Source organism: Mobula hypostoma, chromosome 13 (genome assembly GCF_963921235.1).
Source record: "Mobula hypostoma chromosome 13, sMobHyp1.1, whole genome shotgun sequence".
Classification (NCBI taxonomy): domain Eukaryota; kingdom Metazoa; phylum Chordata; class Chondrichthyes; order Myliobatiformes; family Myliobatidae; genus Mobula; species Mobula hypostoma.
The window spans coordinates 8,386,391-8,405,043 of NC_086109.1; the positions used below are offsets into that span (position 1 = coordinate 8,386,391).

The 18,653-nt window shown below is 39.7% G+C and overlaps 1 protein-coding gene across 6 annotated transcripts in view; it reads right to left on the reverse strand.

The window, feature by feature from the left end:
- Positions 1-17,632, reverse strand: part of mdm4 (MDM4 regulator of p53) — a 38,553-nt gene extending 20,921 nt beyond the window's left edge. For all 6 annotated transcript variants that reach the window (XR_010020061.1, XR_010020063.1, XR_010020062.1 and 3 more), the window contains exons 1-4: positions 17,499-17,632; positions 9,547-9,640; positions 8,886-8,960; positions 3,161-3,294 (exon numbers count right to left, since the gene is read on the reverse strand). Coding sequence is in view for 3 of the 6 variants with exons in the window: in XM_063065223.1 (XP_062921293.1) it covers positions 3,161-3,294; positions 8,886-8,960; positions 9,547-9,624 (287 nt within the window). In the remaining 3 variants the exon portion in view is untranslated. The remainder of the gene's footprint in view (positions 1-3,160; positions 3,295-8,885; positions 8,961-9,546; positions 9,641-17,498) is intronic.
- Between the last annotated feature and the right edge of the window lie 1,021 nt (positions 17,633-18,653).

The following is an 18,653-nucleotide window of genomic DNA, read 5'->3' on the forward strand; positions in this document are numbered from 1 at the left end:
TATCCAAGGCTGGCTCTCCCCACCCTTACTGTCCTTGCTTTTAACTGGAATATACTTTTGTTGACAATTCACTGTATGCCAACCCTGAATAAACATAGTAGAAAAACTCAGTTAATCATTTTTGTAGAATATTTAAAACCAAAATAACACATAATTGTTATATTTGGATGAATTTTTAAGAAATGGTATTATTTGATTATTACCACACAGATCATGCTGTCTTCTCACTGCTGCCATCAGGAAGGAGGTACAGGACCCACACCACCAGGTTCAAGAACACCTACTACCCCTCAACTATCAGGCTCTTGAACCAAAGGGATAACTTCACTCACCCCAACACTGAACTGATACCACAACCTATGGACTCACTTTCAAATACTTACAATTCATACTCAAAGTATTTTTTTTTATTAACAAAGTATATATATGACACCATATACAAAACTGAGATTCATTTTCTTATGGGCATACTCAACAAATTTATAGAATAACCATTAACAGAATCAATGAAAGACCATGCAACTAGGGTGCTTACAGTGCAGAAGATAACAAACTGTGTAAATACAAACTAAAGAAATAATATTAATAAACAATAAATAGAGAACATGAGATGGAGTCCTTGAATTTCTCAATATTTATTGTTTATTTATAATATTTTGGGTCTTTCTTCTGTTTGCATCTGCATAGATTTGTCATCTTTTGCACATTGGTTATTTGTACATCTGTGCCATTGATTTTATTGTGTTTTTTTGTATTTACTGTGAATGCCCACATGAAAATGAATCTCAGGGTAGTATATGGTGACACATATGGACTTTGACAATAAATTTACTTTGAACTTTGAAACCCAATGATACTTCATGACAATCCTATACTTTACAAAGTAGTGAAGTAGTCTATCACATCATTTCATTACCTGTACCACAATGAACCAAGAGTTAATTATTTCAGTGGAAGCACATTAAGAAATATTTGGCTATATTATATTAATCATGTAGACTGTCCGGTATGGGTTTCTTTAGAAGCTAACTCTGTTAATAAATTTTCTATTATTTCTCTTCTTGGATCCTCACTTCCTTTATTTGTAAGTAAACTAACTGATAATTAAAGGGTCTTGGACCGAAACGTCGACCGTACCTCTTCCTAGAGATGCTGCCTGGCCTGCTGCGTTCACCAGCAACTTTTATGTGTGTCGCTTGATAATTTAACAGTTAATCATACTCTGAGGATCTGGATACAATTTAGAAAACACTTTGGTTTATTGAGATTTTCCCTTTCAAGTCCCACTTATTCTAATTTTTTTTTAAGCCCTCCATGACTGATTCAGTTTTTAAAGAATGAGACAGACTGGGTATTAAATGTTTTTGGGAACACACATAAAAGTTGCTAGTGAACGCAGCAGGCCAGACAGCATCTCTAGGAAGAGGTACAAACGACGTTTCGGGCCGAGACCCTTTGTCAGGACTTTGGGATTTTGTTTTTGGGATCTGTTTGTTGGAGAAAATCTTTTTTCATTTGAGCAATTGTCAGCTAAGTATAACTTACACAAAACTCACTTTTTTAGATATCTACAAATCAGAGACTTTCTAAGATCTCAATTATGCACATTTCCTATAAGCTCAGATAAGAACTTACTAGATGTAATTTTTAATTTGACACCTTTTCATAATGGTTCAATATCTAATATTTATGGTATGTTACTGGAGATGAGGAATGTTCCTTTAAACAAAATTAAGAATCTCTGGGAACAAGATTTATAGACATCAATATCTGAGAAAACTTAGAATGAAATTTTTAAACTGGTTATACAATTTATACAATTTAAGGTGGTACACAGAGCTCATATGACTAAGGATAAGCTATCTCGTTTTTATTCAGATATATCTCCCTACTGTGACAGATGTAAAAATGGAGAAGCTTCAGTAATTCATATGTTTTGGACTTGTCCGAGTCTTGCAAAATATTGGAAGCAAGTTTTTCAAACTTTTTCCTTACTTTTCAAAGTCAATTTTAAGCATAACCCTCTGATGGCCCTATTCAGTATTGTTGCAGGACAAGATATCAAGCTGAAGACATCTGATTTACATATTTTGGCCTTTAGCTCTCTTATAGCTAGGAGGCGCTTTTGTTTAAATGGGAAGATGTTTTCCCTCCTATTCATGCTCAATGGTTATCAATGTTATATAATGCTTAGATTTAGAGAAGATTCGTTGTTCAATTTCTGAATCTTGTCAAGACTTTCAAACATTATGGGGACCTTTTCTGAATTATTTTCAAAACCTTCAATTCGTTGTTTAAATTCAGATGTTGGCTACTATTAATTTTATTATATGAGAAGGCATTTTACCTTTTTTTTCTCCTTAATAAACAGCTTCCGTCTAGGTAGGGGGTTAGACTTTTTTTTGTATTAAATTAGTTATTTCAATATAACTATTAACACATAAATACGGGGTAATGAGATTATTATTATGAATAGATAATGTAATTGGTAGTTTTAAAACAATCTTTGACCTTTTATATATACTTTCTTGTACTCTGTATTCTTCTATGTAGAAACTAATAAAAATATTGTAAAGAAATACAAGGTAGTCTACATTAACCACCAGCTGTATTGCTTTTTAAGTTAAAAAGACAAACTGTGAAAATTAAAACTGCACCTCAATCAAAACCAAGTGTCACTGCTGAAGGAAGGTCAGAAGGAAGGTGACATAATCAAGTCATCATCATCAACAATGAAAACTGCTTCAGTAAGTCTGCCAGGCTGATTTTGTAAAATAAAAGTAGCACATAGGTAGGTGGATTTACACAATAATCCAAATAAGCACTGAAATTATTCCAAATTCAGGTCCATGAGGATTGGAAAAAAGGTCAAATCTCATCAAAGTGAGATCACCAAATGGCAAACTAAATATTACAAATATTTGAATGACTATGTTAAACGGAAACCAGTGGAAAACCTGAACTGTTCTGGAGCCCCATTCAATACTATGTGCATAAAAAAAACAGAAAATTTTTGCAACAGTCAGAGGATCAGGAAGTTTCTCTGGAAAGGGAAAACGAGATAGCATTTTAGGTCCAAAATAATTCACTTCATCCTTCTTTCAATACATGGTGCTGTCCAGATAACTTTAACAAAATAAGTTAAAGCCAGAAACCTTACCTTGGATCTTTAACAGAGAAACTCTGGACTCCAAATACTTTTCCAAGTGCATCATTTCCACAATGTACAATATGTTGCTGCTGTTGATCATAGAGTTGCTTTAACATTATATACTGACCAAGATAATACATTACCTGCAAAAGAAAACACCGCAAGTCAAAACGTGTCTCCAAATATGGTGAGAAATTTTATGAAAAATTATTCAGGATAAGAACAATGCTGGCAATAAAACCACTTATACATATTGAATTCTGTGAGGAAACCAACTTGACGTTTCAGGTTGATGCCCTTTCATTGAAACTAGTATAGTAGCATCTACAGAGACAAAATAGGTTATACCATGGCAGACGCTTGGACAACAATCTGCAGTTATAGCAAATGATCCTTCTCCTAACAGAGCTGATGCGCAATAGGCAACTTTGCCAGTGTGCTTCTAATCATTGCTTCCACCCCATTCTCCTTAAACACCTGACCACAGATGCAAGAGATTCTGCAGATGCTGGAAATCCAGAGTAACACACAGAAAATGATGGAGGAACTCATCAGATCAGGCAACATCCATGGAGAGGAATAATTCAGTTGATAATTCAGGCAGAGACTCTAGCTCCTTTCCTCTCTTGCTGAATAACAACACTAAATTCAAGCAGTCTGTCTCCCTTTCAAGTTCACCATCATGAACCCTCTTCAAAGAGTGGATTTTCTTTACTTGCTAACTACTGTCCTAATGCTCACATTTCTTCCATAGTTCCTGGATGCCTTGTTAACCCTTACCACCCCAACCTTTCCCAATCGTTACAATCTCCCTTGTAAATAGTGAAAAGGATGGGAGATGCATGTGTGCACGGATTAGTAGTTCTGTGGATATTCCACACAGTATTAATTAACAAGAGGTAAAAAAGACAGTGAAAAAGAAATAAAAAGTACATCAGCAGAAGCTGCCAATTTCTATCCATGGCCAGAAGAATAGCAGGAAATCACTTGATTATAACAATGAATCAGAGTTGGCCAAAGTACATCAATTGGATAATTCACCTCAAAAACATCTAACAGATTGAGCAGCCACAGACTGTAGTGTTCACACTTGCCAAGTGTGTTGGATGATTAAATGTTCTGCTGTAGTCCCCACACTCATCCAATGTTAAATCATCTAACAACTAATGAAGGCTGGCCATCGTGACAATAACGCAGTTTGGACACTAGAGGTACTCAGCAAGCAATGCAAGTGACAAATCTACATTTAGTGGCAGGAAACACTTGCAGTTATTCCTTCCATAGTTTGTACACAGTCCTATATTATACATACAAAATGATGGAGGAACTCAGCAGGTCAGGATCGGAATCACGTTGATTATCACCGGCATGTGTCATGACATTTGTTAACTTAGCAGCAGCAGTTCAATGCAATACATAATATCAAAGGAGGAAAAAAATAGTAAAATAATAATAAATCAATCAATTACAGTATACATATATAGAATAGATTAAAAAATCTTGCAAAAAAAGCAAATAATAAGTATTAACAAAGTGAGGTAGTGTCCAAGGATTCAATGTCCATTTAGGAATCGGATGGCAGGGGGGATAAAGCTGTTCCTGAATTGCTGAGTGTGTACCTTCAGGTTTCTGTACCTACCGCCTGATGTTGTCAGTGAGAAAAGGGCATGCCCTGGGTGCTGGAGGTCCTTAATAATGGACGCTGCCTTTCTGAGACACCGCTCCTTGAAGATGTCTTGGGTACTTTGTAGGCCAGTGCCCAAGATGGAGACAACTAAATTTACAACCCTCTGCAGCCTCTTTTGGTCCTGTGCAGTACCCCCCATCCCCAACAGTGATGCAGCCTGTCAGAATGCTCTCCAGGGTACATCTCTAAATTTGTTGACATACCAAATCTCTTCAAACTCCTAATGAAGTATAGTCGCTGCCTTCAGGCAGCATTATGAAGAGGAGCAAATAATTGGGCCGACACCCTTCATCAGATCTCCAGAACAGTCCTGTATGACATTTGCGTATTTATTCAAGAATGGGTTTGGCTTCTCAGCTCTATCTTAGAACCTAATGTTTGCAAATTAGCATAATTAGCATCAACAGTCAAATTGGAACCAGTTATTTAATATGATTTCCTGGATCATAAAACCCAAGGTGAGGTTATACATCCATTGGACTATGGCATAAAATTATTATTTTTCTTGTAGTTTAACTTTCTAATGCTTTTTTAAATTTTTAGACAATCATCTATATACACAGGATTGTTCAGAGTTTTCTAGTGGTTACACCGGCCCCTGTATTTTTCTGGAAAACTCTTAGTTTTAGTGGTGGGTGTTACATTAATTAAATTTGGCTATTTCATTGGTTAATGTTATCAATGGAATTTACTGTTATCAGTAGTCTGGTATAAGACGACCTCTCCACCTTTAACAAACTGTCGACCGACTTCTTTTATAAACCTACCGATTTCCACGGTTATCTTGATTCTACCTCTTCCCGCACTATCTCCTGTAAAAATGCTGTTCCCTTTTCTCAGTTCCTTAATCTCTGTCAAATCTGTTCTCAGGATGTGGTTTTCCTTTACAGGACATCAGAGATGTCCTCCTTCTTCAAAGAACAGGGTTTCTCTTCCTCCACCACTGATGCTGCCCTCACCTGTATCTCCTCAATTTCCTGATCACCCTCATCTTCTTGCCGCCTCAACAGTGATGAGTTCCTCTTATCCCCTCATCTACCACCCCACAACCCTCCGCATCCAACACATCATTCTCTGCAACTTCCGCCACTTCCAAAGGGATCCGACCACCAAACATACCTTTACCTCTTCCCCTTTCTCCCCTTTCTGCAGGGATCACTCCAATTCCCTCGGTCATTCATCCCTCCCCACCAATCTCCCTCCTGGCACTTATCCCTCAAGTGGCCACAGTGTTACACGTGTCCATTCACCTCCAGGTGCAACAGTTTCCTCCTACAGTTCAAAGACATACCACCTGGTAGGTTAATTGATCATTGTTAATTGTCCCTTAATTGGGTTAGAATTAAATTGAGGGATTGCAGGGCGGCACAGCTTGAAGGGCTTATTTGATGCTGTATCTCAATAAATAAATAAAACAGTTATCTTTCCCAGGCAGAGAGACTAAACAACACCTCCACTTACTAACTCACCCTTCTACACTCCCCCACTACCGCTACTTTATAATCACCTGTCAGAATCACCTTATGTACAGATACTCCTGTACCTAGTGTCATCTTATGGACATATAATTAATGTATAAGCCATCTCACATATTTATAATATTTTTAATATGTTCTTTATCTTATTGTGTTTTTTTTGTACTGCATCAGATCTGGAGTAACAATTATTCTGTTCTCCTTTGTGCACCAGAAATGACATTAAACAATCTTGAATCACAGTGAAAAATAGCCATTTAATGCTTGGTAGAGCAAGACTGCTTTACTAAGTTGTCTTCTGAGGCAGCACCTCAGAATCGGTGACAACTTATTTCCTCTTTGTTTCCATGTGGTGAGGCGGCTAATCCCACAAATGAAGGGGATAACATGTGAGGAGCGTTTGATGGCTCTGGGCATTTACTTGCTGGAGCCTTGAGAATGAAGGGGGGGTCCAACTGAAACCTATTGAATACTGAAACCCCAAGATAGAGTGAACGTAGAGAGGATGTTTACTACAGCGTGAGAGTCTAGAACCAAAGGGCACAGCCTCAGATTGTGGAAGATGTCACATTAGAACAGAGATGAGGAGGAATTTCTGCAGCCAGAAGGTGGTGAATCTGTGGAATTCATTGCCACAGATGGCTGTGAAGACCACGTCATTGCATGTATTTAAAGTGGAGAATGACAGGTTTTTGATTAGTAACAAAAGTAATGTCAAAAGTAATGGGGAGAAGTCAGAAGAATGGGCTGATGGAGCAGACCTGATGGCCTAATTCTGTTCCTATATCTTACAGCCTAATGCAGCTAGTGTGTGATCTGTGGTCCAGGGTTGGAGGTGCTTGCTGAGGTTTGTACAGGGATAGATTGTAAGGTGGTAAGCTGATTACAATCTGGACCACATTGAGTTCTGATGAAAGGTCTCAACCCAAAAAGTTGACTGTTTATTCCCTTGCATAGATACCGAGTTCCACCAGCATTCTGAGAGTTGCATCTGCAGAATATTTTGTGTTTAAGCATAACAGGCAAGGTGTTTTATGGTACTTCCCAAGAAACTAACTAGAATAGAGAGTGGTGAATCTGTGGAATTCTCTGCCACAGGAAACTGTTGAGGCCAGTTCATTGGCTATGTTTAAGAGGGAGTTAGATATGGCCCTTGTGGCTACAGGGGTCAGGGGGTATGGAGGGAAGGCTGGGGCGGGGTTCTGAGTTGGATGATCAGCCATGATCATAATAAATGGCGGTGCAGGCTCGAAGGGCCGAATGGCCTACTCCTGCCCCTATTTTCTATGTTTCTATGTTTCTATAATGCATCTGAAAGTTCTATCCACCAGATTTTTTTTGTTCATGAACACCTTTTGTTATTGCACACTATTCAAACTTTGTCAAACATTTAAGTCCTGTCAAAACATAGTGGCATAAGTGGAAAAGGGAAATTGGCAGTTAACTATTTTATTTGTGAGGAAGTCAAGCAGGGGTTCCCAACCTGGGGTCCACGGATCTCTCAGTTAATAGTAAGGCTCTGTGGCATGAAAAAGGTTGGGAACCCCCTGAAGTAGGGGTTTTGATGGGGCTACGTTAGTCTACTAAGTAAAATAATAAAATTAAATTAAGAGGAAAAATATGTAAGAAAAGTTCCTTACTATGAGTTATTTGTTCCAGATCATAGATAACTGACCACTGATTTCACCTTTGTGCAACAGATCACAACTTTTATATATCTTTGAGGAATTCCTACATAAAATCTAAATCCCCTTCCCCTTGTAAAATCCTTATGTCAGCTCTAAAACTTTACAAAGAGAGGTTCAACACTTAATCAAATATGGTAGTAGTGTGGCTGGTGGCTAATGGGTGGAGTTGTTGATCAGCCTGACAGCTTGGGGGAAAGAAACTGTTTTTCAGTCTGCTGGTCCTAGCATTGATGCCGTCATGCCTCTTCCTTGAGTAAGCAAGAGATTTAACCCTTACAAATGAATATACACTCAGTGGCCACTTTATTAGGTACACCTGCCCATTAATGCAAATACCTTATCAGCCAATCTAATAAACAACAAAAACACACAGACTGGTCAAGAGGTTCAGCTGGTGTTCAGACCATATATCAGAATGGGGAAGAAATGTAATCCAAGTGAGTCTCACTGTGGAATAATTATTGGTGCCAGACATGGTGGATTGAGTACCTCAGAAGCTGCTGATATCCTGGAATTTTCATGTCTAGAATTTACAGAGGATGGTGCAAAAAAACAAACAAACAAAAAAAAAAGCGAGCCGCACTTCTAGGGGTGAAAACACCTTATTAATGAGAGAGGTCAGGTGAGAGTGGCCAGACTAGTTCAAACTCAAATAATCACGCATTACAAGTGGTGTACAGAAGAGCGTCTCTGAACTCACAACAACAGTCGAACCCTGAAGTGGATGGATACAGAAGCGGAAGAGCACACTGGGTTCCACTCCTGTACTAATAGAGTGGCCACTGAGTATACTCAGCACGTGTTAAAATTACAACTATTGACAATTTGTACATGCTCTTTGGAAGCTTTATTCATGTCAGTAAAACATTTGTCTGTTGTTTTACCTCCTTCAATGTGAAGGTCTCCCCTGATGCACCTGCTTCCTGTAGAATGTTCAGCAGAGGCACCTTTGGCCTTATCTGAAGAGAAAAACAAAAGCACAGCCGATTTAAAATTTATAGAACACTTTATTTCCCCCATCACCCAGAACATACACTCAGGAGCCGGAAGACACACACTCAATGTTTTAGGAACAGCTTCTTCCCCTGCACTATGGGATTTCTGAATGGACAATGAACCCATGAACACTACTTCACAATTTTTGCTCTTTTTTTGCACTACTTATTTATCTTAACTTAGTTTTTATATATTTCTTATTGTAACTTACAGTAATTTTTATGATTGCATCGTACTGGTGCTGCAAAACAAGTTTCCCGACGTGTCAGTGATAATAAATGTGATTCTGATTCACATTAGCTACCCACACAAGCTTTTATTTTCAATAAGTAAAAGTTCCAACAAAATACCAGAGGCACATATTTAGCCCTGTGAGTAACATTACTAATCATGCAAAGCATTATGAAAATTCTGATTCAAGTTTATTAATAATTCAGACAAAATATTTGAAACAAGCAGTGTCAACTTTCCAACACAGAAACTCCGCCATTACAACTGCTGACAAGAGCTATAAATTTCAAGCCACGTTTGTAGATAATCTGTAGTTACCTGGCCAACCTTCTCCGCTGAAATACTGCATGGATTACCAGATGATGTATATGATTTAGATGTAGAAGCTGTTGTCATGTTGACAGAGGTTTGCCTGGTGTTAGGGAAAAGAGAGGGTGATTATTAGTGAATAAATTTTTTACACAATCAAAGAGGAAAACTTGTTAAAACTAAGTGACCAAACTGGCATTAAAATGACAATTAATCCAGTTGATTTTCCATTTTTAGTCATTGGGATTTAGTTTTATTAGATGTTTACAGTTAGGCCACAGCTTGAGTAAAATTTTAAACAAATTAGCTTTATTTGTCCTGTACATCAAAACATACAGTGAAATACCGTACATTGTTTGAACAACCAACGAAGGCTGAAATGATGAGATTCCACTGGAACAAGTGCAGACAGGATCTATAAAAATAATGCCAATGACTAAAACTGTAGCCTCAAAGAAAAATCAGATAAGCTGAAGAGAGACTTAATTGATGTGGATTGAAGAGCCTTAAAAAATCCTCATTGATGAGAGTGTCAGCAACATGAAAGCATGTCAGTGCCTCTATTTCCTCAGGAACTTGCAAAGATTCAGCATAATATTTATAACTTCGACAAACTTGTGCTGGAGAGTATACTGACTGACTCCATCACAGACTAGTATGAAAACACCAATGCCCTTGAACAGAAAATCCTTCAAAAGGAACAGATACAGCTCAGTCCATCATGGGTAAAGCCCTCCCTACCATCTACATGGAGTTTTAGATGGTGCTTTCCCGCAACATTATCAGGGACCCCCACCATCCAGGTCATGCTCTCTTCTTGCTGCTGCCATCAGGAAGAAGGTACAGGAGTCTCAGGACTCACACTACCAGGTTCAGGAACAGTTGTTACCCCTCAACCATAAGGCTCTTGAACCAAAGAGGGTAACTTTACTCAATTTAACTTGTCCCATCACTGAAATGAATCTATGGACTCACTTTCAAGGACTCTTCATCTCATGTTCTTGATAATTATTGCTAATGTATTTAATATTACTATTTACTTTGTATTTGCAGTTTATCGTCCTTTGTGCACCAAGTTGGTGCTGCCTTTCATTGATTGTATGATGGTTATTGGATTAAGTATGCCCGCAAGAAAAGGAATCTCAGGGTTGTTTATGGTGACATATATACACCTTGATAATAGATTTACTTTGAACTTTAAATAAACACAAGAGAGTCCACACATGATGAGTCTTGATGGAGGTCTCGGTCCAAAATATCAACTGTTTATTCCCCTCCAAAGATATTGGAAGTGTTGCCTTCTGTAACCAGTCCCTACAGTTCCCACCATTTCAACAGGCTGTTCTTTCCATGGCTTAGCCAAGAGTGTCTTTCATGTCTACAAGGAATATCTGAGGGTACAGCCCAAGTATCTGATGGGGGTACTCCTCACATTCTGGCTGACCTTCAACCTTTTGGAAGTGGGAAGGACTGTTAAGGGAGCTCCTCACTGATGTACTACTGGGCCTGGCCAAGAGAGCCTTGGTAGATTCAGGTAGCATGTGATAGGGGGAGGTTCCCCCATGCCAACTGTTTAACCTCTCCTGAAACAATATTCATGCCCTGACATTCTGAAAGAGGAAGCAGTGTCCACTTGCCACTTGAAAGCCTTCAAGTAACCAAGAGGTTGGAGTGCATGCACTCTTGACCCAGAAAACATTTTACTTGGATCCAGGACCTGGCCATCTGTGATCAAAGTGCTGAAGTTTGAACACGGTGCAAATGGCAGACACAACAGTTGGGATGGCATGTGCTTTGTAAATTTTCCAATGAGTTTATTTCTAGTAATCAATCCATTGTTTTAGTATATGGAAAGGATTTCACAGCCATTTCTCTGTTCTTTTAATACAAACAGCAAAGATTAGAGTCATTCAGACTCCTGTCATTTGCCTTTTTTTTTCCCAGAAGGTCAATTCTCCAATGGGGTACAAAATGTGCGAAGACCAAGGAGTAGACTTAAGAATGAGGACACTTCAATCTTGCTCTCTCAGCTAACACTATCATCCCATATAAGATGAAGAAAACACCTCCCGATTTGCATTCAACACATGATCTAATTGTTGAATATTTTAAATCAGAAACAAATAGTGCTAATAGTGCAGAGCTGCACACAGTAACCTGAAACATTTCAACTGCCTGACCTTCTTTAGAAATTACTATCTAATCAATATAATAAATGTAGAACCAAATTCTTTAGTGTTCTCTTGCCAAAGAATATTCCTCTGTGTAAGGATGTACAAAATGGTTGAAACCTGCCACTTTAATGAAACAACAAACGTGGGTTTATACAAAAGTGCAAAGCCTAAGGGATCATGCTTTGTATTGCCAGGTGCATTCACTTCCTTAAAAATCAACCACAACTTTGGAGACAGTTGGTACAATTTTATAGATTTGCAGGTGTTTAAGCTGCTTGAACACACGCAGATGTATCAAACTTCCATTTTTGTGTCCAGAACTCAGTGCACTGGACAATTCCAGTGGCACTAATTACTACAACAAATCATATCAATGAGCCATTACAGGAATGCTAGATTTATTATCCCTCTTAAACTCATTCTCCTACCTTCTCCCAATGACCCTAATAATCACATTTTTGACCTGTTTCTGAAGCATCTTGGAACATTTTGCCATTCTGAAGACATGTGTGTCTGATGCTCCTGATGTCACCTCCTCTAGATTGGGAAGACCATCATAAATTGGGGGACCACTCGGTGAGAACCTTCGCACCATCCACTTAAAGCGGAACTTCCTGTTGGCCAAACCATGGTTTCCTTTTGTGCCAAGATGAGGTCACCCTCAGGGTGGAGCAGCAACACCTTATATTCCGTCTAGGTAGCCTCCAACCTGATGGCATGAATATTGATTTCTCCTTCTGGTAAATAAAATTCCCTCTCATCCCCTCTTTTTCTATTCCCCACTTTGGCATCTTAACTCTTCACACCTGCCTATCACCTCCTCCTGCTTTTCTCCCATGGTCCACTCTCCTATCAGAATCCTTCTTCTCCAGCCCTCTATCTTTCCTGTCCACCTATCACCTTCTAGCTATTCTCCTTTCCCTCCCTGCCCCCACCATTTTATTCTGGCATCTTCCCCCTTCCTTTCCAGTCCTCCACCCAAAACATCAACTCTCTGTTCATTTTGTGGATGCTGCCTGACTTGCTGAGTTCCTCCAGCATTTTGTGTATATTGCTTTGGATTTCCAGCATCTGCAGAATTTCTCGAGTTTATAGATCAATAGTTTTAAATACAAACTGTTTTCTTTCATGAAATTCAAGTATTAATTTAGTGCCATTGATTCTTTACCTTTGTAGAGATGATGGTGAACCATTCTGAAAGGTTATTCTCCATTTTTATTACTCATTTTGAGATATAGCCCTTTCTGGCCACATCGCCCGATTACACCCACATGACCAACTAATCCACTTACCTGTATGTCTTTGAAATGAGAGAGGAAACCAGGGCACAGGGAGACTTCCTACAGACAGTGGCAGAATTAAACCTGGGTCGCTTGCATTTAAAAATTTATCTGAGATACAGTGCGGTGTAGGTCATTCTGGCCCTTCGAACCGGCTGCCCAGAAATCCCACTGTTTAATCCAAGCCTAGTCATGAGACAACTTACAATGACCTACCAACCGGTACATCTTCGGATTATGAGAGGAAACTGGAGCACCCGGAGGAAACCCACACGGTCACAGGGAGAACGTACAAGCTCCTTACAGACAGTGGCAGGATTGAACCCGGGTCGCTGGTACTGTAAAGCCACTACACTACTGTGCCATAGAGCTAACGCTAGCCTCCTTATTACAACACAGCAGATTGGTGGGCCATTTCAGAAAGCAGTTCAGAATAAACCATTTTTAACAAATGTTAAAATAGGATGAAAGCATGATTTCTCTTTCAGGAACTTCCCATTACTCAACAGGAAGCCATTGCCCTGCAACTCATCCCATGTGTGGTAATCAACTATACAGTACTGTAACTTGAGGCAACATCTCTTTTTGGTCACTTATGACTCATAATTTAGTAATGGATGCTCCAAATGGATTTATAGGTCCTTCCCTATTCCAGGACAAATGAGTGTTTTCGATACCCTGCCAACATCAGCACAAAACAAGGAACTCAACATATTTACCATTTTAAACTTTGCAAGCTACACACAACTTCAAATGCACTTTATTTTAAGGGGTGTAGTGGTTAGCATTTGCTGTAAGACAGGTGTTTAATTATCACTGCTGTGAGCAGTTTGAACGTTCTCCCCATGGGTTTCCTCTAGGTGCTCCTTTCCTCCCACATTCCAAGATGTAAGGGCTAGTAATTTGCGGCCATGTTACATTGGAGCCAGATGCCTGGTGAAACTTGTGGGCTACTCCCAATACATCTCATACTATCTTAGTTGTTGACACAAACAACATATTTCACTGTGTTTCGATGTACATCTGACAAATAAAGCTAATCTTTAAAATCCTTCCTCCAGCAGATTGTTGCTTTAGCAGTCTTGTGTCTTTGTTATAAAGCACAGTACCAGTCCTTCAGTCTACGATGCTGTGTTGACCTTTATAAACCTACTCTAAGATCAATCAAACCCTACCCTCCTATACAGACCATATCCCTCCTTTTATCCTTCATCCATGTGCCCCACAGGTCCCTTAAACATCTGTAATGTATCAGCCTTTACTACCACCCCGAGTGCATTTCAGGCACCTGCCACACTCTGTGTAAAAAGAACTTCCTCCGCTTGCCTTAAAAGAATGTTCTCTGGTACTCAAGTCAAGGCACTTTTTATTGTCATTTCGACCTTAACTGCTGGTACAGTACACAGTAAAAATGAGATGTTTTTCAGGACTATGGTGCTACATGAAACAACACAAAAACTACACTAGACTACAGACCTACCCAGGACTGCATAAAGTGCACAAAACAGTACAGGCATTACAATAAATCATAAACAAGACAACAGGCATGGTAGAGGGCAGTAGGCTGGTGTCAGTCCAGGCTCTGGGTATTGAGGAGTCTGATGGCTTGGGGATTGCCCAGAGCCCACTCGATTTCTGAACATATCAACTGAATGATTGTATGGCGGAACTGTCACACAGTTGCTGCTGATATCTTCTGACAAAATCCATCCACATATGGACATGTATCTCAGAAACAAACAGAAATAGGTGTCAGCCACTCTGCCCTCAGTACAATCATCATTCAACCTCAATACCATAACCTTTTACTTGGAACTGCATCAAAGTCCTTCTGAGAAGTTACATTCACTGCATCCTGTTTCTTTTCCTACCTATTTTACCAGACATACTACCAAAAAAAATCCGTCAAACATGATTTCCTTATTTAAATTCTTAAGATACCTCTTTATGAAAGAGCATTGCAGTGACCCCCAGATGACTGGTCAATATTCAATCACTGGTCAACAATACCATATCTTGGGGGCAGCATGGTGGTGTAGTAGTTAGCACAACACTTTACAGTAGAGTCGACCCAGGTTCAATTCCCGCTGCTGTCTGTAAGGAATTCTCCCCGCGACCATGTGGATTTCCTCTGGGTGCTCCAGTTTCCTCCCACAGTCCAAAGACATACCGGTTGGTAGGTTAATTGGTCACTGTAAATTGTCCCATGATTAGGCTAAAATTAAATCGGGGCGGCGTTGCTCAAAGGGCCAGAAGGGCATATTCCATGCTGATCTCAATAAATAAAATGGGTCACTGACTAATGGGGGCTGCCATTTATTTGGGACACATCTAAAAGACCAAAATCTAATTGAGAAAATAGTCAGGATTACCTGTACCCAAGCCCAAGAAGATTCTATTTAGGATTCCCTTTGTTTATTCGGGACACTATGCTGCTCAATTGGAACAGGAGACTGCTGCCAAAGTTTCTAACTAGCTTCATTCGCATGCGCTTGTGTGGCTCTTATACACTACACTGTACTTAGAAGGAATAATTTTCAAATAGTTGTGTGTATTTGTGCTCAAAAAGCATTGTCACTGATAGTTGGCAAGAGATAATTCAGAAATGCTTTGCACACTGCAGTTTCAAGGATTGGAGATGGCAGAAATGGTCGGGAAGAGAAAATGAAACCACTTCACTACTTCCACAAGTTATGAACTACAAAGAATTTGATGGTATTGTCAACTATCTTGAAATGTTACAATGAAAATGAAGGTTTGGAGGATGCAATTGGTGAAAGCAGTGTATAAAGGCAGCCTATTATCTGCACTAGGTGTCTGTGTAGTTTTATATTACTGTAGTAGTGTTAGTGTTCTAATTTGTTCTCTGTTTCATTTAAATAGATATTTTATTACTCAGTTGACCAGGCTGGTGGCATAGTGGCATCAGTGCCAGACTTCGGGACGAAAGATCCCAAGTTCGAATTCAGCCGGCTCCCCTGCACACTTTCCATCCGTGCTGTGTTACGAGCTAGTGATCTCTTTGGAAACTCACCCAGCAGAAGGCAATGGCAAACCACTGCTGTAACTTGCCTCGTACGCGGTTCCCCACTACGTCAGAGAGGCGTGGAGGGAAATCGTCCGCTAACCGGAGGAACTCCGGATGCGACATACCGTTCCTTTATTACTCAGTTAAACGGGTAGTCTTTTTTATATGTTTTTAACTATTTCCACAAAACTTTGGCTAATTGGGACAGCACTTAATTAGGCCAAAATGTACTGGTCCCAGTATGTCCCAATTTACCAGAATAATCTGTTTATTTCTTGTTGGAATTTATATTTTATGTATTGCATTGTACTGCTGCCACAAAACAGTATATTTTACAACACGTCAGTGAAAATAAACAAGAGAAAATCTGCAGATGCTGGAAATCCGAGCAACATTCAGCAGAATGCTGGAGGAACTCAGCAAGCCAAGCAGGATCTATGGAAAAGAGTACAGTCAACGTTTCAGGACAAGACTCTTCATCAGGGCCCCTGATTCTGATTCAACTTCTTCTAAATCAAGTGGTTTGCCAGTTAAAAGTTAATCACACTGATGAGTATGGAGTCAGGTTAATGACAGCAACAAAAAGGGCAGTACATTATTTTTCCCACTCAAGATTGGTAACAAACCAGGCAAACTTTTAGGGTAATTTTTTTGATTACATGATTATCACTGTGCGACTAGTTTTTAGTTCCAGATTGTTTAAAATAAATTTAAATTCCGGATTCGTTTGTCCAGATTAACAGCCGAGCAACTTAAGCACCAAACTTCCAATGGGTGGTATGGAGAGTAAAAATAAATGCATAGAATTGCAGAGTGATCAAGAAGCAGAACTATCAGCCAGGTAACAGCTGAAGTTTAAATGAAGAATTTTCAAAATAAAAACATAATGTCAAGAAAAACAAGTTATTAAAATTAGACACCAGTGAACCAATCGCTTTTAAGATAAAAAAAACTGACGCCCCCACCCAAGTGTCTTCCCCTCTACTCTGAAGGACGAACGCTTGACTTGCCAGTGGTCTACGATTCGAAAAAATAATCAATTTGACTTTTCATCGAATATTCTTGGTTACACCATCAAGATAGCTTTACAGGAGTGCGGATACACAGAGTACTACAACAAAGTATCAGTGATGCAAGACGCAGTTCGGCCCATCGTGTCCTTCCTGGCCTTCAGATCAATCCCACAACCCATCTCTACCTACAGAATTTTCCAGCATTTTTCTGTCTTTACCAGGAACGCAACGCAGACGCAAAACTTTGCATTTGAGGAAATGCAGCACGCCGAGTAGAAATAAAAGTCTGCGGGTGCTGTTGCACGCTACCGGCTGGACGGGAGCCGTTGTCTGCGCCTGAGCTTTTGCATAACATCGAGGCCTCAATTTGCAGCCGTTGGCTCCGAGCCCAAAGGCCGCGCTCCCCTCCTCAGCAAACTATCACCTCCCAACCTCGCATATTCCAGCGCCATCATCACTCACTTACACTAGCGTTTGTCCATAGCTCTTGGCCTGATCCGACGGGGGCGAGGGGTAAAGAAAGGGGTTGGGGGAGTAGTTAATCACTTGCAGGTGAACGCCACCTCGTCGCCATGATGGCGCCTCCTCGCCTTCGGAGAAGCGGAAACTACCTCCAACTTATTTCCGGTCCTACACTTCGATTGACGTGTAGGGTAACGCCCACCTCCTACATGATTGACATGAGCAACAACCAAAATATTCGTAGGTCTTCTAACCCTAACTCTCTAATTGTAGGCTTTCTTGTTTAAAAATGTACTTAATTTGTTTTCCTTGTGATTGCTGCTTAACTGATACAATGTGCCTTTCATGCTGCAGCGTTTCCATTGCACGTGCACTTAACGTTGACCAGTTGTCTGCATGACTTAAAATATTTTAATAACTTTGCAAGTAATTTTTTAAAAATCTGCATCTTACACTTTCCCACCTATCACAATACCCCAGTTAAAATTCAAGAAAGAAAGTTTGTTAATAAATGTACTTTGATACTATAAGTTTTGTAATAAGAACACAAAATGCTAGATCAGTTAGCAGGTCAGGCAGCACCTCCTGGATCGGCTATGACCAACTTTGTGACTCATTTTTGTGAACTTAAGCTCTGAATGTTATTTGCTTACTTTTATCCTTTGCACATTTTTCTTTTCTGCACGTTGGGTGTTTGATGGTTGTCGTTTTTTTAAAATGGGTTCTATTGGATTTCTTTGTTTTGCGGCTGCCTATAAGGAGACGAATCTCAAAGTTGTATATAGTCATGGCGCAAGCAAAGACACGGCACGCAAGGGAATTCCTAGAAGCGTGGTTTTCCGTAAACAAACATGTGTGGACCTCGATCCTATTTATGAGCCAATGCAGGCAAAATTCCAGACCACAAGGCACAAAGTCCACCACACAGCCAATCAGCGACTAGATTTCCGCCCTACATCACAACAGAGTGACGACCAATCAGCTGAATAATAAGTATATAAAGGCCAAGCAGCTGCAGGATTTGCAGCATACTGATGTCTGCTCATATGGTACTGAAATGCTTGCAAGTAAATTGCCAAGACCGGAGAACAATTCAACCCAACCATAGTATAAATACTTTGATATTAAATGTATTTTGTACTTTGATCTGAAAGAAACA